The 26,031-nt window shown below is 43.4% G+C and overlaps 1 protein-coding gene across 3 annotated transcripts in view; it reads left to right on the forward strand.

The window, feature by feature from the left end:
* Positions 1 to 25,997, forward strand: part of LOC103998027 (protein PLASTID TRANSCRIPTIONALLY ACTIVE 14) — a 33,012-nt gene extending 7,015 nt beyond the window's left edge. For 2 of the 3 annotated variants that reach the window (XM_009419395.3, XM_009419403.3), the window contains exons 6-13: positions 4,224 to 4,313; positions 4,383 to 4,533; positions 4,907 to 5,016; positions 22,675 to 22,746; positions 24,653 to 24,758; positions 24,870 to 25,070; positions 25,183 to 25,225; positions 25,318 to 25,997. In XM_009419395.3, the coding sequence (XP_009417670.2) occupies positions 4,224 to 4,313; positions 4,383 to 4,533; positions 4,907 to 5,016; positions 22,675 to 22,746; positions 24,653 to 24,758; positions 24,870 to 25,070; positions 25,183 to 25,225; positions 25,318 to 25,396 (852 nt within the window). In that variant the 3' untranslated portion in view covers positions 25,397 to 25,997. The remainder of the gene's footprint in view (positions 1 to 4,223; positions 4,314 to 4,382; positions 4,534 to 4,906; positions 5,017 to 22,674; positions 22,747 to 24,652; positions 24,759 to 24,869; positions 25,071 to 25,182; positions 25,226 to 25,317) is intronic. The other variant, XM_018822936.2, reaches the window with a different exon arrangement.
* The last annotated feature ends 34 nt before the right edge of the window (positions 25,998 to 26,031 follow it).

Genomic DNA, 26,031 nt, shown 5'->3' on the forward strand with positions numbered 1-26,031 from the left:
ATTTGCAATGATGGTATTGATATGCCAACGAACAGCAGCAGTAGAAGTGATGAAATTGATAGTATGTAAGGCATTCATGCGAATAAAAATATTTCTCCACTGATGGGATTCTGCTTGTTTGAGCGCTTTAAGAAGAGTTAGCGCTTCAGACATAACAAGATATGAAGCTTGGTAGGGAGCAGCCGATAGCAACAAGTTTGTCTTGAGCATTGAAGAAGACATATCCCAAGCCTGCAGTAAGATTAGAAGAACAAAAAGAACCATCACATTCCAAAACATAATCAAAAGTAACCATAGTTATAGAAGATGACACAGGAGCAACAACATTAGTTCCTTCAGAAGTAGGATATATATAAAATAATAATTCATGAGTGCAAGTGCCTTGTTGATTAAGGAAATAGGTTTGGATTGATGATTACGAAATTTGACATTATTCTTATTTAAACAAAGACACCAAAGATAGTAAGAAATGAGACTTAGGATCCATTTAGAAGTTATTTTGTCGGTATCCTTACCCTCTTCTAACCAAGACCCAAGGTACCAATTGTCAAAATACTTAAAATTAAGGTTGGCTTTCTCTTGAAGAATAGAGCAAAAATATTAGAGAATGAACACTCAAAAGAAAATATGTTTAGGAGAATCAATGTAAAGATTACAATCAGGACAACATTCAACTTGGCTGTGCAAGATATGAGAAATTAGATTAGAAGTGGGGAGTATATTCCAACAAAGTTTACACAAAAGAGTTTAATTTTAGGAGTTATAACAAGCTGCCAAATTTCCTTTCAATCGGGCCAAACTTCAACCTTAACTTCTAAGCCAAATTTCAAACTTTGGTAAGCACTACTCACAGAAGTACCCAATGGATTGTATGTCATAAGTGGGGACTCTAGGGATTTGAATCTTCTTAATACTTTCAACTAGTGAAGGATGAAAAAGGAAATAGAGTTTACAATCATCCCAATGAATACGGAGGATAAGATCAGAGACCATCTGAAAGTCATTCAGTGCAAACACATTAATCAAAGCGGGTCATCTATTTATGGTAATATTCCAATCCATAGATCAGACCAGATATCTGTAGATGTACCATCACCAATCAATTTCATAAATCCTTATTTAATTAAGTCAATAAGAGTGCAAATATTTCTTCTAGATCTAGAAATAGGAGGGATCATCCCAAGGATGTAAGTGACTGTATTTGGTATTTTGAATGCTAACCCAAAGCGAATTGGAATTATTCAAAAGAGGTAAAATTCGTTCAACACATATAGATTTTTTTGGTAGTGAGAAGATCTCTCAATCCCAAGGCCCCATATTTCTTAGGTCTTGAGATGGTGTCCCGACTATGAGCTTCTTCTTCTTTTTGGCGAGATCTAAATTGCAAAAGAAATAACTGGAAAGCTTGGTCATATGATTCAGGATAGAATCATAAATAAAACAATTAAGAAGGAGCTGAGTGGGCATAGAATTAAGAACAAAATTTGTTAGAACCATCTTCCTAGCTTGGGAGATAAGCCCTTTATACCAACATTGAATTCTAGATAGAGCCTTATCCACTAGGATGTTTTGGAAATTTTGAGGGAGGCAACCTTACGATAAGTAGGCATCGAGGTACTTTATAGGGCATGACCCCTCCGTAATACCTAGAGTACAACAAATAGAATGTCTGGTGGAGGGTGGACAATGTCTTGAAAAGTAGACGTTTAATTTGGAGAGATTGACTTTTAAATTAGTAAGTTGTTCATATTCATAAAGGTTAAGGATGTTGAAGATAATGTTGCAAGACTTGTTAGCACAAAAGGCCAAAAGCAAGTCGTCAACAAACATTAAGTGTGAAATCATAATGCCTTTTTAGATTGAATGGGATAATATCCTTTTGGTTAACATGTTTGTTAAATAAAGAGGATAAAATCTGTTGATCTAGTATGAAGATATGTGGAGATAAGAGGGTCTCCTCGTCTAATGCTGGCTTCACATCTTTAAGAGAGACAACCACTAATGAGGCAGCCATTATAATTAGTTTTTAGATGAGTGTAAAGCTCTCAAAATATATGACGGTTCATCCTTGTTAACTAAAAAAACTATGGTTTATACCAAGGTCCGCCATACCGTACCGTACCGGAGTTTCGACTCAGGCTCGGTACGGTACGGTACCGGTGTACCGGGCGGTACACCAGGGCGTACCGAGCAGTACACCAGGGCGTACCGAGCAGTACACCCTGATGTACCGATAATTTTATATTATTTTTGTATACTATAGCAGTGCTACAGTGTAGTACTGTAGTGGTACCGGGCGGTCCGCGTACCGAGTACCTGTCGGACTGGTACGTACCGCCCGGTACGGGGCGGTACGCTTCGGTACGGCAGACACTGGTTTATACCAAGGTTCGCTGTACTGTACTGTACCATACCGACGTTTTGACCCGAGCTCAGTATGGTACGGTACCGATGTACCAGGTGGTACATCAGGGCATATTGAGCAGTACGCCCTGGTGTATCGAATAATTTTTTATTTTTTTTCATAGTGTAGCAGTGCTACAGTATAGTACTGTAGCACTGTAGCGGTACCGGGCGGTCCGCGTACCGGTAATCTGTCGGACCGGTACGTACCGCCCGATATGGGGTGATACGCTTTGTTACGGCAGACCTTGGTTTATACTTTATATTGTATACCATGATGCCATCATTACTGTGGGAACTTGTTGATCAAAGATGAATGTTCTTCTTTTCTAAGCAAAAGCAAACAGCCAACTTCCCATATTAATATATCTTGAATGATCAAGGATCGTATAATAGTTTAAGTTGAAAGTGTTGAAGCTTCGAAGTTACTAATTTCAAGTTTCTTATTTGTCCCTTCCATTGGAAAGTTATTTTTGTTGCTTCACCCCAAGGTTCGCAATTTCGGTCCATATCGGCATAACAAGCCTCGCTCGGTACAGTATGTACTGAGGTGTATCAATGGTACATCAGGGCGTACTGAGCGGTATACCTAAAATAACATAAAATCCTTCGAAAATACTTGAAAAATAGAAAAAAAAGTTTAGGATAGGGTATTTAAATTAGAAATAAATATACATTTAGTATAGTTTTAAAAAAACTAATGTAAATTAGGTAAGAATAGTGTCATATATCTTTTTTCGGGCTTTGAGGAGTAGCCTTGTATAAGGTTCGCAATTTCAGTATGTTTCAGAACGTCTTTCCGTCGATATTGAATTAACATATGATCCAATCCTTAATATGCATGAAATATAAACATTTGACCTATTAAGTTTCTAATTTCAAATAAATAAATATTAAACACACTAATTATAACATTAAAGACTTTAATTACTCCCTAATTAATTATATTCCACCATCAAAAGCATATCAAACAACATATTAGACATTAAGTCATATATCACATAGAATATGCTTAATTATCTCATAAATCAATAAAAATATAAAAAGAGAATACATACCTCTTGATTAAAAAAGTTTTTCCTCTTAATCCTCCCAAATTAACCTCCAAATTAGCTTCCTAAATTTGATCTAATCTACAAATCGTTGTTTTGTTGAGTTTAGGAGAGAAAATATGAGAATAAGAGAGAGATTGTGAGTGAAAATGAGTTTGAGAGAGTGTGAGAGTGAAATGAATTGAAAGGGGGGAGAGGAAAGGGTATAAAAATCCTTTAGGTTGCCTCTAGGAGTAAATTGACTGTTTGAAACCTGATATAAGTTGGTAATGGTCGGTTTCGACCGTTACCGCTTGATACAGCCCTATATCACCTAATACAGGGTCAAAATTTTGGTACTGTCCGGGAGCAGGTGGTTCGTGTGCCGAGAGGCTTTCGGATCGACATGTACCACCCATACTGGGCGGTACACATCGAAATTAAAAACCTTGCTTCACCCTATAAGAGAACAGACTCTGACAGTCGTAGAATTGCAATTCAAGATTGTTATATTAGTTAAAGTTTTACTCCGATTATTGAACTTTAAGGATCCAATTAAGTATCTATATATATTTATTGTTCTTCAAACTTAAGAAATTCCAGTTTGTCCATCAAGTTTCCTGTACAATGTTCTTTTGAGATCTAGATGAAGTCATCTTTTCTAGTCTTCTTTGTTTTTTTCTTAGTTCTAGTGCAATCGAATTCTCATAAACAAGCTGTAACCCTGATCTGCTTGGGTAGCTTTTTTTTCCAGGTTGTAATAATTTCTTTTTAACATATTGCTTTTAGGATGACCTTTTGGAGCTGCAAGACACAGATCTGGCTTCTAAAATGGAAGAACAACAAAAACGAGCTATAGAATTTTGGGAAAAACACTGGGTAAGGTTTTATTCAGTTTTTTGTGAACCTTAGCTTCACCTAACGTCAGTCATGGTTGACATAAATTAGCACTCAGCGGCCCCTTTAAAGATAAAACGCCTTGCTTGTGATGCTGAAAGATTTCTTTGGGCATTGAGTATTGTTCAGTCACGTGCTGTTAACATGCAAATCAGGGTTGGAGCTCTTGTACAAGATGCAAACATGCTTGTTCCTTATGCTGGTAAGTGTAAAGCACCAAACCAGTAGTTCAGAGTTTCTGCAATCATGTAATATATTCGTGATATTTACATGTCATATTATTAGTATGTGGAGACTGCAGTCAGTAGGTCAGAAACTGTCAGTCCAGTCCCATTTTATTTGCCAATAAATCCAACAGGGACAACTGCTCAGTTAGATTTGGTTGACAACTTAAAATCACAATCTCTTGCGGTGTTCACAAATATCATCCTTTTCACTTGAACATTCAATAAACCTCCAGTTCTGGAACTCTACTTTTTATCTATTGATTTCATTTCGGCCACAGTTTTCAGCTTTTGTTGATAGAAGTATTTCATTGGATGTCTAGGAGCATGTTAAGCATATTTATTATGCAGATATGTTGAACCATTCCTTTCAGCCCAACTGTTTTCTGCATTGGCGTTTTAAGGATCGCATGCTTGAAGTGATGATTAATGCTGGACAGCGCATTAAGAAGGGAGAGGAGGTAGGCTTAACATTTGTAACATTTAGTAACTACTTGTAACTGTTAGCACAATGCTTATTTATCTGTGGTGAAATGCTTGAGTCTTTTCAAGGTAGCTATGTCCTTGAATAGTTGAATTACGTCAAATCCATGCATTAAAGGGCATTTTGTGTCTACCATGCAAGTATGTCCATTAGATCTTTTCACACTTTCTTTAGCAACAAAACCAATGACCTTGTTACTTTAGTCACCTAATTGGTTTCTAAATAGGAGTGTTGGATGGATGCAAATTTTTCACAATGATAAGGTTGATCTTGGAGACAAGGTTTAGAGTCCTGAGGTGTCTCAAGCAAGGATTAAAATCTCAATTTGGTATTGATATCAGTATGCATCTGTATATCGATACTGGTTGAATAGATCGGTTCCGGTTGGACCAATTTTGGTCCAATTATTTGTCTACAAAAACTTTGTTTTTTCTTGAGTTTGAGTTAATAAGAGATCAAAATATGTCTGTACTATCTATTGCAAACCATATATCAAGAAGCATGCACAAAATTTTTTCAAGATATGATAGGCATTTAAATGTTCTACCTTATGAATGGCCTACTATTACCAAAAGGATCACTTTGTTTCAATGGACAATTTCTGGTCCTCAATATTACTCATTTGCGATTAAGATTATATTTTTGAAGAACCGATGCGTGAAACTGCTTCCATCACATCTGATATCGATATTGTTTGTGCCACTAATAAAGCAATAGCAATAATAGTTGTAGCCTTATTGTCATTAATTATAACTGCGGAAGTAGGCAGCTGGGGCAAGTATGGCTATGGCAAATATGACTATATTGGCCATTGAGTTGTAAGACTGAAAGTGCCATTATTATAATGGCATTGTGAGCCATATGAAGTACAGGCTTTGAGGAAAATGATTAATTATTGTTATATAATATTGGCCATGAGATTCGTGCTGTAAGAAAGATTGTGGCTGTAAGAATCTTTTATCTGATTTGTCGTAATATAAGTAGTCTCTCATCTTAAAATATCAATTGCTTTTCCTTTGTTCTTGTCTTTTTTGCTATATATAAATTGGGTGGATTGGCACACATCATGATTGTTATTTTAGCCTTTTAGGTGGCATGAGTGAGATATTGTTCCTTGGTTTACAAGCACTTCTTTGTATTTGCATAGTTGACATAGGTCTCCTAGCCCTGTTCGCCAGTGGTAGATGTAAAACTATCCACCTCATTATCATCTTCACGAACCTTACAAGAACATAAATTTGATGAAGATGTCTCATTATTTGAATCAATTTATTGCTCATTTATGGCATCCAATGGATCAACCGATTGCAATAGAGGACCTTTCTTCTTGACTTGCTGACTGGATGATTGAGACTGATGCCCTGTGCCACAACCCTTGGGCAAACCCATGGGCAATAGATAACTAAGCAAACCAATTGATCTAGAGATACATGAATATCAATGGCAAAGTTGGGATCTGATTAACTGTCCTGATCCTTATCATGGATGGACAACTCAAATCCTTGCCCAGTGAAGTCTTCTCTCTGGGCTTTCTGCTGCAACTTTAGGGTCTTTGAGCATACAATTTGGCTGTCAAAGCTTGCTTGGTTTCTTGAGTTACCTTAGTGCATTTGACTATGTTGGAAAGCCCACCTTATTAAATGCTACTTCCAGATTATTGCTTCAACCCAATCAGTTTAGTCACAATACATGCATTGTTTCAGTCCAGATGGGTATGCTGCCACACTGGATGTATATTTTGCTACTTTGGTGTTATTTTCTTGCAAATATTAACAAATTGATTTAGATGCACAATTATCAGATTTATGCTTGATGTTGAAATACAGTCTGTTAGTTCTATGCATAACCAATATTATTTCAATAAGTAGATTTGCCCTTCATTTGCATAAATCGTGGTAAAATTCGTACAAATCTAGCTTAGATCAGTGGATATAGCCTAGATCATCTCAGTCGGGTTTGAATGGATCTCAGCTGGATACATCTTGGTCAAATTCATGCAAATCTTCATTGGACATGGCATATATTTACATAGACCCAGCTAGATTTGCATAGACCCAGTATCATTACAGCAAGAAATTAGGAGAGGGAAATGCATACATTTAAAAGTAAAGCAACAATCTAATCATGAAATCATGACCTGAATATGGACATTTTGAGGTTGACCTTGGTTTGGAGATAATGTGGATGCTTTCTTAAGTTTAATTCTTGTTTTGCTAGAAAACAAACTCAGATATTAAGAAGATAGAGATTTGAAAGTGAGTTTGAGAAGAATTGATAGAGTGATAGTTTAGAGCAAAAAAGAGGAGTGATAGAGAGTTGGGATGGTGATGAAAAAGGGTGGTATCGGTCTGGTAACAGGGCAACATGCTTACTGCTTGATGAGCTTGTCTGTGCTGACTACTTATAGCCTAGTATGCATGGCATGGTAAGGGTTCTGGAAGTACAACCCATCAAGGATTGAAATATCGTACCGTACCGGAGTTTCGACCTTCTCTCGGTATGGTATGGTACTGTATACCGAACGATATACCATTCGGTATATATATATTAATATATGTATATATATATATATATATATACATATACATATACATATATACATATATACATATATATATATATATACCGGTTTCCTATCGGACCGGTATACCGCCCATACCGGGCGATATCATTCGAAATTGTATACCTTGCAACCCATATCAAACTGGACTGAGCTATTTGTATCTACCTGTTGATTGCCGGATTAGTAAATATTTGTATCAATAGGAATTGATATTTGAATCCTTATTCCAGGTATACTGCTTGAAACATCTCAAGCTGAGGTTGTTCTGTATCGTGGTTAAACGGCCTTAAACAAGTTGCAAGATAGGCTTTAGTAAGCATGTTAAGCCTAAATCAATGGATTGACCAGTTCGGGTACAGTTCTTTTAATCAGATCTAGTTCTATTAACAGCTGAGCTATTTGTATCTACCTGTTGATTGTCGGATTAGTAAATATTTGTATCAATAGGAATTGATATTTGAATCCTTATTCCAGGCATACTGCCTGAAACATCTCAAGCTGAGGTTGTTCTGTGTCGTGGTTAAAGGGACTATTAAACCTTCGATCGTCCCTCTACATGTTGTGCAAAGCATGAACAAACAGAAAGATATGGACATATACAAGTATTACATCAAACATCCTATTTAGAACTTTGTCCGTGACATTCTCCCCCACTTGTTCCTTCAACGTCCTCGTCAAAGCCTTTGCCGACACTGCAATTGCTCACCTTTGCCGAGTCTTCAATCTTCTACTCCAGCTGCAATGCGCCTCTTGGCTCCCAGCTGCTCTCCGCTGCTGTTTTTGAGTAGTCGAACCTTTGATCCGCTATGCTGCTTCAACTCGCCAATGACTTTCTAGTGTGGGGTTGGCTGAGTTGTGTTGATCCTTGTTGGTTCTTGCGGATCCTCCAGATGAACGAAAAGACCATACTTACTATGTGCTAGTCTCTCAAATGCCTCATGCTGCTTGAACTGGGGGGATGCTTGTTGGAGCTTTAACGAGCATCGCCTCACAAACTTTTGAAGTTTTGGGTCATTCCTCCACAAAATTTGCCCATTGACTCTTCTTTCACTTAGTTGTCACTTCCAAGTAGGTTCGCATCACTTCCGCTTTCGATTGGCATTTCGTTGGGAAATGAAGCGGACAATCCACTCTCAGTAGCACTGATCATCGTTGGTGAGGATTTGACAACTATTGTCTTCCATTATCTTCGAAGGGTCTTTGAACCTATGCAGAGCTCCTCTGCTAGATTGATAAGAGAATTGAGGTATTCAGTTTCGCCCTTTCTCTTAAGAGTTGAGAAGGCAAAGGTTATTTGATTTCGCCCACCTCCTCGAGGTTGTACTCCATGCATCGAGCTGGTTACTGGCCTTCGCCTGCTCTTTGCTCACACTTCTGAAGCACTTGAAGTGTTTGCACTCCTTGCGTTGAGTTAGTTACTGTGATTCACCTTCTCAATGCCATCGAACTTCTGGAATGCAGGAAGTTTTCACCCCAACTTGGAGCAAGTCTCTCTAGTAGTTTTGGTCGCCTCTGGGATTGTATCGTCTTCTCCATCAACCCGGCCGCCTACTCCACTGAGTAGCAAAGGTACAACACCGCGTACTGCCTGCTTCGTTCCTTGGTCGTGAACTCTTGCATGACCCGAAGTCCTTCACTTTCGGCTATCTTGATGAGAAGCTCGTTGACATTGGTCTTACGAAGTTCCTTGGCCTCTGCCCTTCTGTCTTGTCTCGGTACTTGGAGTTTGCCTTTGCATGCTCCACCTCCTCGACCCCTTTCACAACCAAGCGCTCTCCCTCCATGAGAACAATGGATCAATGACTTTCACGGAAGTCTCGCCTCTGCGGTACCTTGGCGCTGCCATTCCCATGGCCCTACTATTCGTCGCCTCGCAACTGCATCCATTTTCTTCACGATCAGTAGATATGTCTCTGTGGCACTCTCCCGAGTCCACCTCCATTCTAATTGATGCATGATTTTGGGTAGCTAAGTCCCTCTGGACTCGTCATCGCTTCCTCGCCCCTTTCGACCCCCTGCTTCAACACCTCTGTGTTCTCCAAGCAGCTCCCTTTGGTCGATGGAAAGGCAGAAATGCAACTCCCATGCATGGCCTCTGCCATCACGTTGTAGGATTTGCACCGATTCTGTTCTCCTTAGCTTCCTTGGTAGTTACGTTGGCTTACTCGACCTTGTCCTCTAACTTGTCGGGCTCTTAAGCAAATATGGGCTCTGGAGCAGTCCAACTCTCCAGCTGCTTCGATCATACCTCTGCATGATCAAGTCCCTCCCATGGGACTCACTGGTACTTGCATTCGAACTTTTCCCTTAATGGAATACGACCCCCATATGCTGATGACCAAGGCTTTCATCCGATGCAAAATTCGATGCACGCACGGAAGACCCGCCTCTGTGGTACCATATCCTTCACTACTTGAATCCATAGCCCTTCTTGTCGTCATGTTGTTCACCGAAGTGGAGCTTCCAATAGCTCCCGATCATACCTCCGTATGATATAGTCCTTCACGGGATTATGTCGTGTGTATCGCATTGCCACGAACTGTTCCACCACGATCCACTGCACCATGTCGCCTCCTAGTGACATCTCCATTGCATTCTGATTCTAGTGGGATGCACTCGAATTGTGATCCCTCCACGTGTGGCCTCTGCCAATACATCGCAGGGTCTCTTCTGCCTTCGATTTTGTTTGCTCCTTTGGCAATCGATCTTCATCCACCCACTCTTGGGTCACACCTAGATGAAGCACCGCTCTAGGACAGTCCGTCGCCTAGTAGCTCCCGAAGTCTACTGACTTCGCTGCAATTAGTACACCATTGTCTGGATCCTGGGCCTCTGCCCCTACCAGCACAATCTCCGCTGCACACCGCTTCCTGCCTGGCAACTTGACTGGCAACACTGTGGCATATTCTTCAAGAGTACCCACCTTCGCATCCTCTTGCCCCGTGCCAAGGCCTTTTGAACCCAACTTCGCCTCCGCAAGTTGAGTCGCCTTAGTTCCTCCGTCAAATGCTTCTCCGAGATAAGGTGCATGTGCCCAGAAGCTCCCTTCGTCTTTGGCATCATGTAAGACGAGTCCACTCCGTCAGAATGAAGGACCCATGGAACAACATGATCCTGCTCTTGCCTCTGCAAGAGTTCATGTCCTTGACCTCTGTCCAAGGAAAGCACTGTGCCTCTGCTCCAGGTTCCATCTTCTATGCCGGCTCCCTTCATACGGCTTGGGTATTTCGCCAAGTTACACCCAAGTTGCTCCGCTCCTCGTTTTTGTATTGAGTTGATGGTGGCCCTCGCACCCACCATTCCACGGGTCAGCCCTTGCTTGATTCTGATCTCCATATCGACTCCAAGTGTGCCTTCATTTGTGTTGCTTTGGGTCGCTCCCCCACTTGATCTCGCAATGCATCCACCAATGCATTCTCTCAAGTGAGATCTGTTGGGAAATCATTGGGGGCGACATCACATGCGCAGCGGAAGAACAAGAAAACAAAATCCCCGATTCCCAAAGAGATGTTCGTCATCGTGCGAAGATTGGTGCGCAAAATCCGCGAAACTTAAAACTGCGTATAGAGTAGGTTGTGTTACCTAGGGAGATCGTATATCCCTGTTTCCTTGCAGATCCTTACGAGAGGGTGAAGGAGGTCAAGCGTCCTCCTCTCTAGCGGTGATCCACACAGCAGGGTTACGACGACGCTCCTCAAAACTCCAGGCCTGCTCTGAGGTGGAGAGGAAGAGGAGAATAGGAAAGGCAAGCAAAGGCTCTAGCCTATGAGGCTCTGAATCCCTCCTATTTATAGAGATCCCCTATCAAACCCTAATGGGTCCTCCCCTAGTGGGTATTGGATCTGCATCCAATAAGACAAGGGCTCCGTCGGATATCTCATATCTGAACCTCTACTTATCGCAATGCCTACCATATGTGTGTGACCCTCTAGGCCCAATATCGAGCTGGCCGTGAGTCATACCTATCAGAACTCCTTCTAACTCAGTGAATTATTATCTCTGTAATAATTCACTTGACTCATCGACCGCGGAAGTACTAGGCCACTACGCCGTAGTCCCCAGACGATACAGGGGAATCCAATCCATTGGACCTGTCTGTCCTCAGTTACTATGTACCTATAGTCCCTCATCCCTCTAATATCCCAGAGACCGTATATCGAGCATGGTGTTGTCAGACCTATACGGTTTCTACTCGAGTCTCGCTCTAATCGGATTCTCCCGGAGAACTCTTTCTCTCTCAACCCGAATGACCCTGGCCAGGGATTTGTCTGAGCAAGAACACATGGGATATTCCTCTCATGACGCCGAGAGTGGATGATCCTCTATCGACACTCAATAGCCCTCGTAAGGTCGACTACCACTCCCAATGACCAGCTGTACTAGATCTGGGACAGCCAAACCTATAAGTCTGGTATCAAAGAGTGGAGCACTCATACAAGACATCCTTGGTGTCTCAAGTCTAAGGACCATATACACCACTAGGACTACGGAATCGTTGTCTGACAATAAGACATCATTAACCATCCAGCATTCCGTAAGCGGATCAATCAGTGAACTCATTCTCCAATGAGCACCTGTACTGTATCCCTAGTGTCCCTACACAAGCAGCTATGAGACCAGCTGCATCCATCATATGGACGGGTATACAGCACACCAGTCTATCCGGTTATCACGATGTCCCTTTCGAGTAACCTATGATCGGGATTATTTAGGATATGTGTTTAAAGGTGAATCGATCTCATTATCGTGATCTCATCACGATCCGATTCCCATTGCACAAATCCAAGGACATCATAATATATATATATATATATATATATATATATATATATATATATATATATATATATATATATATATATATATATATATATATGCACATATAAAGTGATATACGCCAAAATATAATAAGCAAAAAGATTCTATATCAAGTCACACGTGCCATCACTCACGTGATTGGCTTGCTGGGCACCTATGATTAGCAAGCCAATCAGTACACCATTGTCTAGATCCTGGGCCTCTGCCCCTACCAGCACAATCTCCGCTGCACACCGCTTCCTGCCTGGCAACTTGACTGGCAACACTGTGGCATATTCTTCAAGAGTACCCACCTTCGCATCCTCTTGCCCCGTGCCAAGGCCTTTTGAACCCAACTTCGCCTCCGTAAGTTGAGTCGCCTTAGTTCCTCCGTCAAATGCTTCTCCGAGATAAGGTGCATGTGCCCAGAAGCTCCCTTCGTCTTTGGCATCATGTAAGATGAGTCCACTCCGTCAGAATGAAGGACCCATGGAACAATATGATCCTGCTCTTGCCTCTGCAAGAGTTCATGTCCTTGACCTCTGTCCAAGGAAAGCACTGTGCCTCTGCTCCAGGTTCCATCTTCTATGCCGGCTCCCTTCATGCGGCTTGGGTATTTCGCCAAGTTACACCCAAGTTGCTCCGCTCCTCGTTTTTGCATTGAGTTGATGGTGGCCCTCGCACCCACCATTCCACGGGTCAGCCCTTGCTTGATTCTGATCTCCATATCGACTCCAAGTGTGCCTTCATTTGTGTTGCTTTGGGTCGCTCCCCCACTTGATCTCGCAATGCATCCACCAATGCATTCTCTCAAGTGAGATCATGCGACGACTCCTCGCCGCTCGCTCGGTCCATTGAGCTTCGTGGAGTTATTGTTTTTGAGGTACTCCTCCTCAACATGTGCGATCTGTTGCCCATGATTCTCCCTCTAGAGACCACCATCCCCTTGCACAATTCCGATTTGCTGAACAAACTGCGCATTGTTCTGCCTCCTGCAAACGCACTTGCTAGATTGCGACTCCACGTCAATACAGCCCCCACTGCACCACTCAAGACCTAGCAACATGCTGAACTCGCTGCACACTTCAGCCTCCTACGGACGTATCCTTCACATGCCGAAGAGAAAGTTTCAATGCTCCATGGCGCCGAGTTTCGGTCGCATTGGGATAGCCGCGAACATTCCATCATCCGCATACAAGCCCATGCATGAGTACTGAATTCTTCGAGTTAGCAATTTCCCTCACCTTTGTGAGCTTTGCGCAACTCTTTCGATCGCTGAGCAACTCATTCCACCTTGCATGGTCTTATCTTTTACTAAGCGCCTCGCTTGCCTTGACCACCATCAAGTATAGTTGTCAACATTGAGCCGTAGCTCAAACTCAGCCATCCCAACCTTTGTGCACTCCGCATTCTTCCAAGCTTACTTGTTCTCGTGGTGCCTCTTGCGCGAAGGATTAGCCATTCCTCTGAATGCCAATCTCAGATGCCCGCTCCTCCGAGCGACTCCTTCTCCCTACATCTCCATGCCCGTTTTCCCTCAAACGGCCGCGCATGTGCTAACTGCCCTCAACGTAGCCTCGCTAGGTTCCCCACATTTGCATGCCAAGTGTTTCTATGAGTGCTTGTCCCGCTCTGATACCATGTTGTCACGAACTTAGCTGGTTTTGCCTAAGTCGTACGGCAACCTTGCGTGTCCGTCCGCAAGGGTCAGCCTCTCCGAAGCCTCCCATGGTCCCTTAGGACCTACAAACGAGAAAACGGGTTAGAGAAAACGCCTCACTCGGGATCCACAAGCAAACATTTCCGAAAACACTTTATAGATAATGCAAATTACAAACGGACTTTGCAAGCTCTGAACAGTTGCACAACAAAGGATCAAAATGATCCATTACAGATTGAAAATCTCTCACAAGTGTCCACATGACACAACCTTTATTTACAAGCCTAAAGCGGCCACCAAATCCAACTAAAATGAGACTATTAAACCTTCGGTCGTCCCTCTACATGTTGTGCAAAGCAAGGTCTGTCGTACCGAAGCGTACCGCTCGTACCGGGCGGTACGCCCCAAAAACCCCCGTATCGCCCGATACGGGGCAAAATCGAGCGGTAACGGTTGAAATTTCGACCGTTACTGCCCGGCACCACTCGGTACCACTCGGTAACGGTCGATTTCGACCGTTAACGTCTGGCACCACTCGGTAACGGTCAAAATCGACCGTTACCACACTATAGCAGTGCTACAGTGTTCCAACGGTCAATTTGACCGTTGGAGCTTTTTCTCCTCCTATTTAAACCATTATTCTCTCTCTTATTTCATTATACTTTCTTAAACTCTCTCTCAAACTTTCTTTTTCTCTCCTAAACTCTATAAAACAATGATTTGTGAATTAAATCGAGGCTAATTTGGGAAGATTAAGAGGAAGAACTTTCTAATCAAGAGATATGTATTCGTTTTCTTTAATTAGAGAGTAATTAAGACTATCCTAACTTTTCTAATCAAGAGGTATGTATTCGTTTTCTAATCAAGAGGTATGTATTTGTAACTTGAAAACACTATCCTAACTTTTTTTTTCTAATTTTCATGTATTTTGGAGGGATAAATCGATAAAATCAGGTGTACCGCTCGATACACGTCGGTATACCGGTCTGTCACGACCTTAGCTGGAATTGCCTAAGGCGTGCGGCACCCTTGCGGTCAAAGACGCGAACTTAGCTTGCGTTGCCTAAGTCGCGAGTCACTCTTGCGGCAAAGACGCGAACTTAGCTTGCGTTGCCTAAGTCGCGCTTCGCCCTTGCGATCTTGCTCCGCAAGGATCAGCCCACTTTGTAACCTCTCGCAGGTCCCGAAGGACCTGTAAAAGAGAAAGAGAGTTAGATCGAAAGAACGAGCAACGGACAAGTCCCGAAGTCTCGCGAAAAGGAAAGCTTTACAAGCAATTCGTCGAACACCTTGTGTGCACAAGAGAAAAGAGGGAGAGGGGGAAAAAACAAGGCTTTCAAGGATGAACGAACAGCTGCAAGCCCACAAACAGCCGCTCACCTGGTCCCGGACGCAACACCAAGTTCCCGTAAAGGTCACGTGCGAACTTGCGAAAGAGTGTTCAACGCCCGGTATATAACCGAAGCCCCATCCAGCCATGTGCCACCCGGGGGGTTCCTGGGGTCGGAGCTGGCTGACATTTTGGTGAGCGGAGGCAGCACTCCGCTCACCTCCCGCGGCACGCGAAAACGGAGCTGTTTTGGGCTGTTTTGGGGCTGTTTTGCTCGGTTCGGTGAACGGTCGCTTTGCAACGCTGCAGCTTGTTCGAACTTACATATTTACAAGCAAAATGACCCAAAACCATAAGAAAACATGCTGTCAAGCAGCTGTACATGTGGGTGTGAGCGACGAACGGTTCGTTGAACGGAGTTGTTGCGGGTGCGCGACGACCGTTCGTGACATTCTCTCCCACTTAAACTGTCGACGCCGTCGTCGACGCTTGTTGGTAGTTGTTGATGACTTCTTCTTCATGTCGCAGGGCGTCTTCAGGCTCCCAACTGGCTTCAGTTCGGGGAAGCTTTCGCCACTTCACCAAGTACTCTGTCTGCTCCGCTCCGTTGGGTAGCTTTATCTTGCGATCCGCCAGAATGGTTTCCACTCGCTTCTCGTAGGAGGCTGTGATGGGAGGTAGCCGAGTTGGAATACTTCGAGAAGCATCTTGCGGATCCGAAAGGTAGGCCTTCAGGTTGCTGGCGTGAAGAACGTTGTGAATTTTGAACCACGCCGGCAGCTGCAACTTGTAAGAAACATTGCCTACTCTGCTGATAATTGGGAAGGGCCCTTCATACTTACGCACCAATCCTTTGTGGACTCTTTTCCTGAAGAATTGGAGTGATGCTGGTTGGAGCTTTACCAACACCAAATCGCCAACTTTGAACTCTTGTGGTCGCCTTCCCAAGTCTGCCCACTTCTTCATCCGTTTTGCCGCCTTCTCCAAGTAAGCCCGCGCAATATCGGCATTTCGATGCCACTCCTTTGCGAAATGGTAGGCTGATGGACTACTCCTAGTATAACCAATTGCCATAGTGTGCGGAGTCGACGGTTGTTGTCCTGTGATAATTTCGAAGGGGCTCTTGTTGGATGCAGAGCTCCGCTGCAAGTTGTAGGAGAATTGGGCGATGTCCAACAGCTTCACCCAATCTCGTTGATTGGCACTCACGTAGTGCCGGAGATACTGCTCTAAGAGCGAATTTATTCTTTTAGTCTGACCATCCGTCTGGGGGTGGAGACTTGTAGAGAAGTATAACTTTGACCCCAACAATTTGAATAGCTCGGTCCAGAATCGTCCCAGGAACCGAGCGTCTCGATCACTAACAATATTGTGTGGGACTCCCCAATACTTCACTACACCCTTCATCATCAGTCTGGCCGCCTCTTCAGCTGAACAGTGTAGGGGAGCAGCAATGAAAGTTGCATACTTTGAAAACCGATCGACCACCACAAGTATCGATCCAAGTCCCCCTACAGGCGGCAAGCTTGATATGAAGTCTAAGGAAATGCTCTCCCATGGCCTTTCTGGTACAGGCAACGGCTCCAAAAGTCCCACCGGCTTCCGTTGCTCCACCTTGTCTTGTTGGCAAGTAAGGCATGTTCGAACATACTCCTCCACATCAATCCCCATCTTTGGCCAGTAGAAGGCCCTCTCCACGAGAGCCAATGTTCTGTGAATGCCGGGATGTCCAGCCCAAAGGGAATCGTGACACTCTTTTAAGAGTTCACGCCTTAAATTGTCCACTCGGGGAACATAAACTCTATTCCCTTTTGTGTAAACAAGTCCCTCCTGGACCCAAAATCGTCGTGCCTTGCCTTCTTTGATGAGCTGCATCAGGATAACTGCCTGGGGATCACTATACAGTCCATCTCTGATTCGAGCAAGGAAGTTGGAGTGTAACTGACTTGTTTGGCCTCTGCCTTCCAGTTGTGCAGCATTCACGCACTCCACCTTCCGACTCAGTGCATCGGCCACGACATTCGCCTTCCCGGGCTTGTATTCCATTGCCATATCAAATTCAGCCAGGAAGTCCTGCCACCGTGCTTGCTTTGGGGAAAGCTTCTTCTGAGTTTGGAAATAACTCAGGGCGATGTTGTCTGTCCTCAGCACAAATCGCGACCCGAGGAGGTAGTGTCGCCAAACTCGTAGGCAGTGGATCACCGCTGTCATCTCCTTCTCATGCACCGGATACCGCCTCTCGGTCTCGTTGAGTTTGCGGCTCTCGTAGGCCACCGGATGACCTTCTTGCATGAGTACTCCACCAATAGCAAAGTCCGAAGCATCGGTATGGACTTCAAAGGGCTCTCCATAGTTTGGCAATTTGAGCACTGGTTCTTCCAGAACAGCAGCCTTCAGATCTTGGAATGCTATCTCGCATCTGTCCGACCACTTCCAAGGCTGCTCCTTCTTCAGTAACTCCGTCAGTGGGGTTGCCCGCTTCGAATATCCCGCGATGAAGCGTCGATAGTAGTTGACGAAACCAAGGAAGGATCTCAACTCTGGCACCTTCTTTGGAGTTCGCCATTCCGCAACTGCTTGCACCTTCGACTTATCCATCCGGATGGAGCCATCACCGATTCGATGCCCCAAGAATAGGATCTCAGTCTGAGCAAAGTAGCATTTCTCCCTTTTTACGAACAACGTGTTCTCCCTGAGAACCTTGAAAATCGTCCGAAGGTGCTTGACGTGCTCCTCGAGCGTTTGGCTGTAGACGACGATATCGTCCAAGTAGACGACCACGAACTTATCCAAATACTCCTTGAATAGCTAGTTCATGAGAGTACAGAATGTGGCCGGAGCGTTGGTTAAGCCGAAAGGCATCACCAAGAACTCAAACGCTCCATATCTGGTCACACAAGTAGTCTTTGCTTCGTCGCCTTCAGCGATGCGCACCTGCCAATACCCCGACCGGAGGTCGAGTTTTGAGAAATACTTCGCCTTGCCCAATTGATCGAACAAGTCCGCAATGAGCGGGATGGGATACTTGTTCTTCACTGTTACTTTGTTGAGGGCTCGGTAGTCAACGCATAATCGGAGGCTCCCATCTTGTTTCTTCTGAAAGAGAACTGGAGCTCCGAAAGGTGCTTTTGAGCTGCGGATGAGACCACCGCTTAACAGTTCACCTAACTGCTTCCTGAGTTCTGCCAACTCTGGCGGGGGCATGCGGTAGGGTGGTCTCGCTGGAGGCTTCACTCCTGGCTCCAGCTCGATACTGTGATCCACGCCTCTGCGTGGTGGAAGAGTCTTCGGCAACTCGGGTGGCATAACGTCTTTGAACTCCTTCAGGACGTTCGCCACCACAGCAGGTTCTTAAATGGCTTCTTCGTTGAGTGGCTCTAGTTTCATAGCAGCCACGAATGTCAGTTCGCCCTTTCGCACCTCTTTCTTCAATTGTAATGCCGAAATATGTTGGGGCTCCTTGGCTCCTCTCCGAGAGACGGGAACCACGCAGGGGTCATCTCCTCCCATCATACATAGGGAGTTTAAGAACGGCATCGACACCAACTTCGCCGCATGCATAAACTCCATTCCAAGAATCACTTGGAAGTCGTCCAGTGGCACGGCCATCATGTTAGTGTTACCGCTCCAAGTCCCGATTTTGATAGGAACACCCTTCGCCAACCCGGAGATTCGCCTGGCCTCCGAGTTCACCGCCTTCATTCGGCTTGGGCTCTTCTCCAATGTCAACCCAAGTCGCTGTGCTTCGCGATCGGCTATGAAGTTGTGGGTAGCGCCCGTGTCCACCATTGCACGGGTCGTTTGGCCATTTAGCTTAATGTCCACATACATTAGCTCGCTGCTTTCTGCTTTTTGTGCCTTCGTCTTCATGTTCTCCCCCACTTGACCCCGCATAGCGTTCAACAGACGCATTGCTCCCATTCGGGGTCCTTGCGACTCCTCATCGTCGCTGCTGGATTCTGAACTGCTCGAACTAAGAGCAACAGCTTTGCCCTTGTCCGATCGGGGAGGGTGGATGGAAGCTGTCAAAGCGTTGAGTGCCTGCTTCTGTGGGCACTCCCTTACCATGTGCGGTCCTCCGCACAAGAAGCATCCTCCAGGTTTTGAGGCCTTGCCTTTTGGGTTCGGCCCTTTGTGGGAGCTCTTCTTCTTCTGTTCGCCCCCGAGCTCCTTCCCTCGAGAATGTTTTGGAGGGCAATTGCTTGAAGATTGTTTCCTTCTCGCTGGGTCTTCAGAGGAAACGAAGTCGGTGAGCCTTTCTGCAGCTGCAATTGCCCCGACCACGTCGGTAACATTCCTTCGATTTAGCTCCTGCTGAGCCCATGGTTTCAAACCATCAAGGAAGCTGAACAACTTGTCCTTCTCGGACATGTCCTGTATGTCCAGCATCAGTGCAGAAAACTGCTTTACATAGTCTCGGATGGTGGTACTTTGGCGGAGTTGTCTCAACTTCCTTCTTGCGACGAACTCTGTGTTCTCCGGTAGGAACTGAGTTCTCAACTCCCGCTTCAAGTCTTCCCATGTGTCGACTCGACACCGACCTTGTTGGATCTCCTCCCAACGAGTTCGCCACCAAAGTTTCGCATCTCCATTCAGATACATTGTTGCTATGGAAACTTTGGTATCTTCAGAATCGGGCCTCGTAGCTCGGAAGTATTGCTCCATGTCAAACAGAAAGTTCTCGAGCTCCTTGGCATCTCTGGCCCCTCCGTATCCATGGGGCTCAGGTGCCCTCAAATTTTGTGGCGGTGCAACGCGGGTGTTGCCTCCTCCCGCATTTAGCGTTCTTGTAAGCATAGCCACCTTTGCCGTGAGTTCCGCCACAACATCCTGTAAGTGTTGCACGGAGTCTTTGGTGTCATCAGACAGTCGATCGACTAGGGCCTCGACCTTGTCGATCCTAGACTCCGCTTCCTCTTGCGAGCTCTCTACCCCAACAAGTCTTTGTTGGCCATGGTAGAGCTCCTCCATGCTCGCTTCCAGAACATCCAGGCGGGTTTCCGCCGTCGTGAGTCTCTCCTTATGACTCTTTTTCCCAGTTAGCGCACCAGATTGCGCTTCCTCCGCTCGCGGAGAGTTGCCAACTTCTCGCTCATCCTGTTCGTTGCCGCGATCCTCGTGAGCGGCTCCAACAGCATGAGAGCGAGTGTGCACATGCAGCCCACCTGCGGCTGCTTGGGGCAAGGGTCCGGCTTGCCCCGTCTTGCTTGATTCGCCACGATGCTTTGCCATGGCGAAGTTGCGAAGTTCGTTCGCTGTTCGATCGAAGAGCTTGCCCGCTCTGATACCACAATGTCACGACCTTAGCTGGAATTGCCTAAGGTGTGCGGCACCCTTGCGGTCAAAGACGCGAACTTAGCTTGCGTTGCCTAAGTCGCGAGTCACTCTTGCGGCAAAGACGCGAACTTAGCTTGCGTTGCCTAAGTCGCGCTTCGCCCTTGCGATCTTGCTCCGCAAAGATCAGCCCACTTTGTAACCTCTCGCAGGTCCCGAAGGACCTGTAAAAGAGAAAGAGAGTTAGATCGAAAGAACGAGCAACGGACAAGTCCCGAAGTCTCGCGAAAAGGAAAGCTTTACAAGCAATTCGTCGAACACCTTGTGTGCACAAGAGAAAAGAGGGAGAGGGGGAAAAAACAAGGCTTTCAAGGATGAACGAATAGCTGCAAGCCCACAAACAGCCGCTCACCTGGTCCCGGACGCAACACCAAGTTCCCGTAAAGGTCACGTGCGAACTTGCGAAAGAGTGTTCAACGCCCGGTATATAACCGAAGCCCCATCCAGCCATGTGCCACCCGGGGGGTTCCTGGGGTTTGAGCTGGCTGACATTTTGGTGAGCAGAGGCAGCACTCCGCTCACCTCCCGCGGCACGCGAAAACGGAGCTGTTTTGGGCTGTTTTGCTCGGTTCGGTGAACGGTCGCTTTGCAACGCTGCAGCTTGTTCGAACTTACATATTTACAAGCAAAATGACCCAAAACCATAAGAAAACATGCTGTCAAGCAGCTGTACATGCGGGTGTGAGCGACGAACGGTTCGTTGAACGGAGTTGTTGCGGGTGCGCGACGACCGTTCGTGACAGGTCGGTACACCTGTACCGTACCGTACCGAGCCCGGGTCGAAACTCCGGTACAGTACGGTATGGCGGACCTTGGTGCAAAGCATAAACAAACATAAAGATACGGACATACACAAGTATTACATCAAACATCCTGTTTAGAACTTTGTCCATGACAATGTGCCAAATCTTTATCAAACCTGTTTAATCAGGTACATTCTGGTTGTAAAATGTCAAAATTGATCGCTAAACCATCTCACCAAAATCAAACCACTCGAGAAGCCCCTCATCCATAATCCTTTAACTTGTGAGGTTTGGGTAGATTAAAGGTCTGAGTTTGGTGTACACATCCTAGTGGTTTATGTGTATTTCTATTACATGAATATGTCTTCTTTTAATTTATTAGTTATTTTATTTTGAGAGAATGATTTGGTTATTATCCCATCAATTTATCAAGACTTCAAGAGTTACAAAGAATAAGGCTGGTTAAAAGTGAAAGACAGGTGATAAAGAACAGGCTGATATCCTGTTTTTTCACCATTTTAGATTTGCATAAGCCTCATCCTGTTTTAAGATAAAAGCCTATATTTAAAAAATTGCCAGATTATAAGCCTCATCTATGAATTTGCTTGTAGTAATCCATCTAGAAATAAACTGGAGGTGCCTTGCAGATTTGCAAAATAGTTCCAGTCTTCCCTTCAAATGCTTTCCTGTTATGTTCCTTCCAATTTGTTAAACATTCTGAATGTTGAAGCCTGGGTTTTTTCAATCTACCAATTATAATTATATAATAACATCTTAGTTTTAGGGAGTTTTATATTTCCTTAGACCCATTTAAAAACACAAAGAAATTACTTATTGAGGTCATATCGTAGTATATTAGTCTACAGAAAATGAGAGTTCACGAAGTAACTATAAACAGTTTTAGGAAATAATTTAAGTAACGGTGTCCACTCCTATGATGCTTTTGTTATAATCTATCTAGAAAATTGATGAGATGATGATATCAATTAAATCTGCATCCTCATGTTTCTGCATAGATAAATTTGATGCTGGATTCTATGGGTGTGTATTCATTTGTCAGTTCATGACAGGAAAAAATTAGCTTTTCTTGTTTCCTATCATATAGAGACATTTAATTGGTTATGACATTTAATGGAATACCAAAACCGTATACTTCTGTTGTAATTCGGATTGCTGATTACTTCGTTAATTATCTCATGCATCGACAGATGACTATCAATTATATGAGTGGGCAGAAGAATAACATCTACATGGAAAGATATGGCTTTTCATCACCAACGGTACTAGTTATATTATTTTACATTGACTATTGCTATTTGAGCTTATTGGTGTTAGGCAATGTTGATTAAGTGCTTTTAGCTGATTGATGTTAGGTAGATGCTAAACAGGATCTAATCTTCAACAAATTAAGAGATGTTCTGTTGGAAAGAGTTAGATCAAGGCTTATAAACACTTTTATTTGCATTATTTGTTCATCAAGAAAGTAAGAAAATATGGAACCTGCAGTTAGCAAGCTAGCCAAAAATTCTATAGTACACATATGTACAGTTGCAATCATGGTTTTAATATTTTTACTGGACTGTCTACTAGTCGCTGTTCAGACTGGTATCAACCTAGTATATACTAGCATACCAGCGTATGATACACCAATTGCAATGAGGAGGGAGGAGGAGGAAGAGAAGGAAAGGAAGAGGAATGAGGAGGAGGCAAAGAAGGTGGAGGAAAAAGAGGAGAAATACTAGACAAGTCGGTCAGCCAGTGGTGTGTAGCAGGTAGTGCCTTACGTGAGGTGAGGTAGATGGCTAGAGTGGTCTTTCTCGGGTGTGTGTGTGTGTGTGTATAGAGAGAGAGAGAGAGTAAAAAGGCCGGTTTGGGTTAAAATCCCTGGTTCATGTTCTAATTCATGCCCGAACCAGTAAACATTGCCCCATACATACAGGTGCGGCCGAAATATTACACCTTACAATTAAACTAGATGAGCAACCTGCAAAAAATTAAATAAGCAAGCAACCATCTAGAAAGCTCATGCATGCTTATACCACAATAGAATTATCATAACCAGATGAGGTCATAATGATTAGCAAAGGATATATGTAATTGTAGAATGATGTGGAATATGCAGGAATCAGGATCTTGCACTAACATGTGCAGCACAAGTTACCATGGTGTTGTGCATGCTGTGATTAGTAATCAAGATTAACTGTATCAAAGTAACTGATAACCATCCATCTTAACTATGTATTTTTACCCTTTCCCTTCCAACTCTTTTTGTGGTTATGTAGAAGCCAGCCAAATATCTCACGGATTGCTAATGTCAAAATTATCTAAACACAAGTGTGATTTACTTCCTTGAGCAAGTAATTTGGCAAATATCTGGCAGGAGATAGTAATCTTTAAGCATATTTAGAGTTAAATGTATAAGATCATAGTGCCTCTTGATGATATGAACTGCATGTCATGATCGATAAACATTGATTTGTAACGAAACATGACAAGCTCTACCTTATCCAACTTCGAGAAAACTTGTCATATAGCTGGTCACTTAATTGGTCTAAGAAATGCTGCCTCAGGCTTTTCATGCTAAGCTAGATTGGTATGTTCTAGGTGAATGCAAGAGTCTTAACTTCCTGATTTGTTAACATGTTGAGTTTGTTATGATCAATATTGATTATGAAATGATACTTATTACTAGAAGACATTACATACACCAGATACAAAGAAATTTTTTGTGACACTGTGAGTATTAAGAACAGAATAAGGATGTCTAAACTTGAAATGAAATGTGTTGTGATGCATATATCATCTGGAGGTGTATGCCATATGTTGGTTTTCTTCCCGATTTAAGCAAGGCTCTCAACTTTAAATAGGCTGCAATTATAGTCATGTATTCTGACATTCACTGGAAAGAAAGATAACCATGTTAGACTTGTGACCTGCAAATCTATATAGGTCAGCTAATATGAACTGAAACAGATGTTAATATAGGTTCTTCCTCGAACCAATTAAAAAGCTGTTTTATGTAGTTCAAAGTTGTCTTTTTATGGTTCTTGATGTGTTTAAATATTTGCATAAATATATAAGGTAATTTATTTGTTCTTGTACATGTTTCCTTGTTTGAAGATGTTCTAAGTTTCCCTGGGGTAGTTCCATCTCGAGTTTTCTCTGATTTCCTTGAAAGTTCTACAGAATCCTTGGGATGTCATAAATTTTTCAAGCAATGCGAAAATTCACTTGGATTCTTACTTGTCAGTCTTCAACATCTCAGGATTGCCAGAAGAATTCTATCACAACAGTGAGGACAAAAAAATCCCCCAAATCTCTTTGATGATTTGAGTTTATCACTTTCTGGATGTTCTAGTAGCCTCCTAGTCTTTTTGTTGTCATATACTGCTCTTGTTTGTAGGCCTCTTATCTAGTGAAGAAGACAATAAGTTTGTTGATGGAGCAGTCATTGCAGCTGCACGGACATTGCCTACATGGTCTGATGGAGATGTACCTCCAGTCCCAAGCACAGAAAGGAGATCTGCACGGGAACTGCAAGAAGACTGCTATCGATTGTTATTGGAATTTCCAACTACATTAGAACAGGATTGGCAAATATTGGGTAAGTTTTCAGTTTCCTTGTAGTGCACCATTTGTGTCTTCTTTTGATCACATGAAACATACGGTGCTGAATTCTATCTTTTCCTCTCTTATTCCACCTTCGGACTTTTCAGATTCGAACCCTGATGCTAGTAGAACATGTGAAGCTGCCATAAAGTACATTCCTCAACCAGCCAATCTTTTTGTAGTTGATACCAGCTTTTGGAGATCTTCAAGTAAAATTAACACACTTTGTCTTATTCTTGCAGGTATCGGTTGCATCGAAAGCTATTCCTCAAAAAGGTCATCCAGGCATTGGAGCTATATCAGGAAAGGATATTGTTTTGACTTGTACAAATTGTATCATGCTGTATGAGATTTATCAGCGAGGTTGTGAGTTCCAGCTCTGTTAAGCACATGTTCCTGGAGCCGCGAGCTTATCTTGATTTATGGTGCACAGTTCACTGCCATTAAAGCTTTGAAACTCCATTATGTGCATAATATGCCCAAGTTAGCAGTAATTTGGAAGATCAGACGGTTAAATGTGAGGAGTAGATGGAAGCAGAAGATTGGACAGAGCATATATTATTCCAGTTCACCAACTTATCGAGTCCCTGATAGAAAATTGCCAGTGAATATACCATGCAGTTTGGACTTATAAATATTTGATTTTCATCTTTCTTTATCCTGTGGGCTATGAAATTTGTTGAATGGTGGCTGAAGAACATAATGCGCTAACAAAGCAAGGTCTCCAGTACCAGTTGATAATGTATGTACCAATGATATGATTTGCTATCTATCTTCTTCTGTTTCCACTGGTATCGGGTCGATAAATTGGCCAGTATATTGGTATCTGGTATTGTATCGGTCTGATAGGTTACCGAAGCTGTATTTTATCAATATCTAAAATCTTACCAGTAAATACTAGTTTCATTGTCTTCTCTTCTAAGCAGGTCCAATCGTTTAAATTGTTTAGTTAATTG

Source organism: Musa acuminata, chromosome BXJ1-1, assembly GCF_036884655.1.
Source record: "Musa acuminata AAA Group cultivar baxijiao chromosome BXJ1-1, Cavendish_Baxijiao_AAA, whole genome shotgun sequence".
Taxonomy (NCBI): Eukaryota; Viridiplantae; Streptophyta; class Magnoliopsida; order Zingiberales; family Musaceae; genus Musa; species Musa acuminata.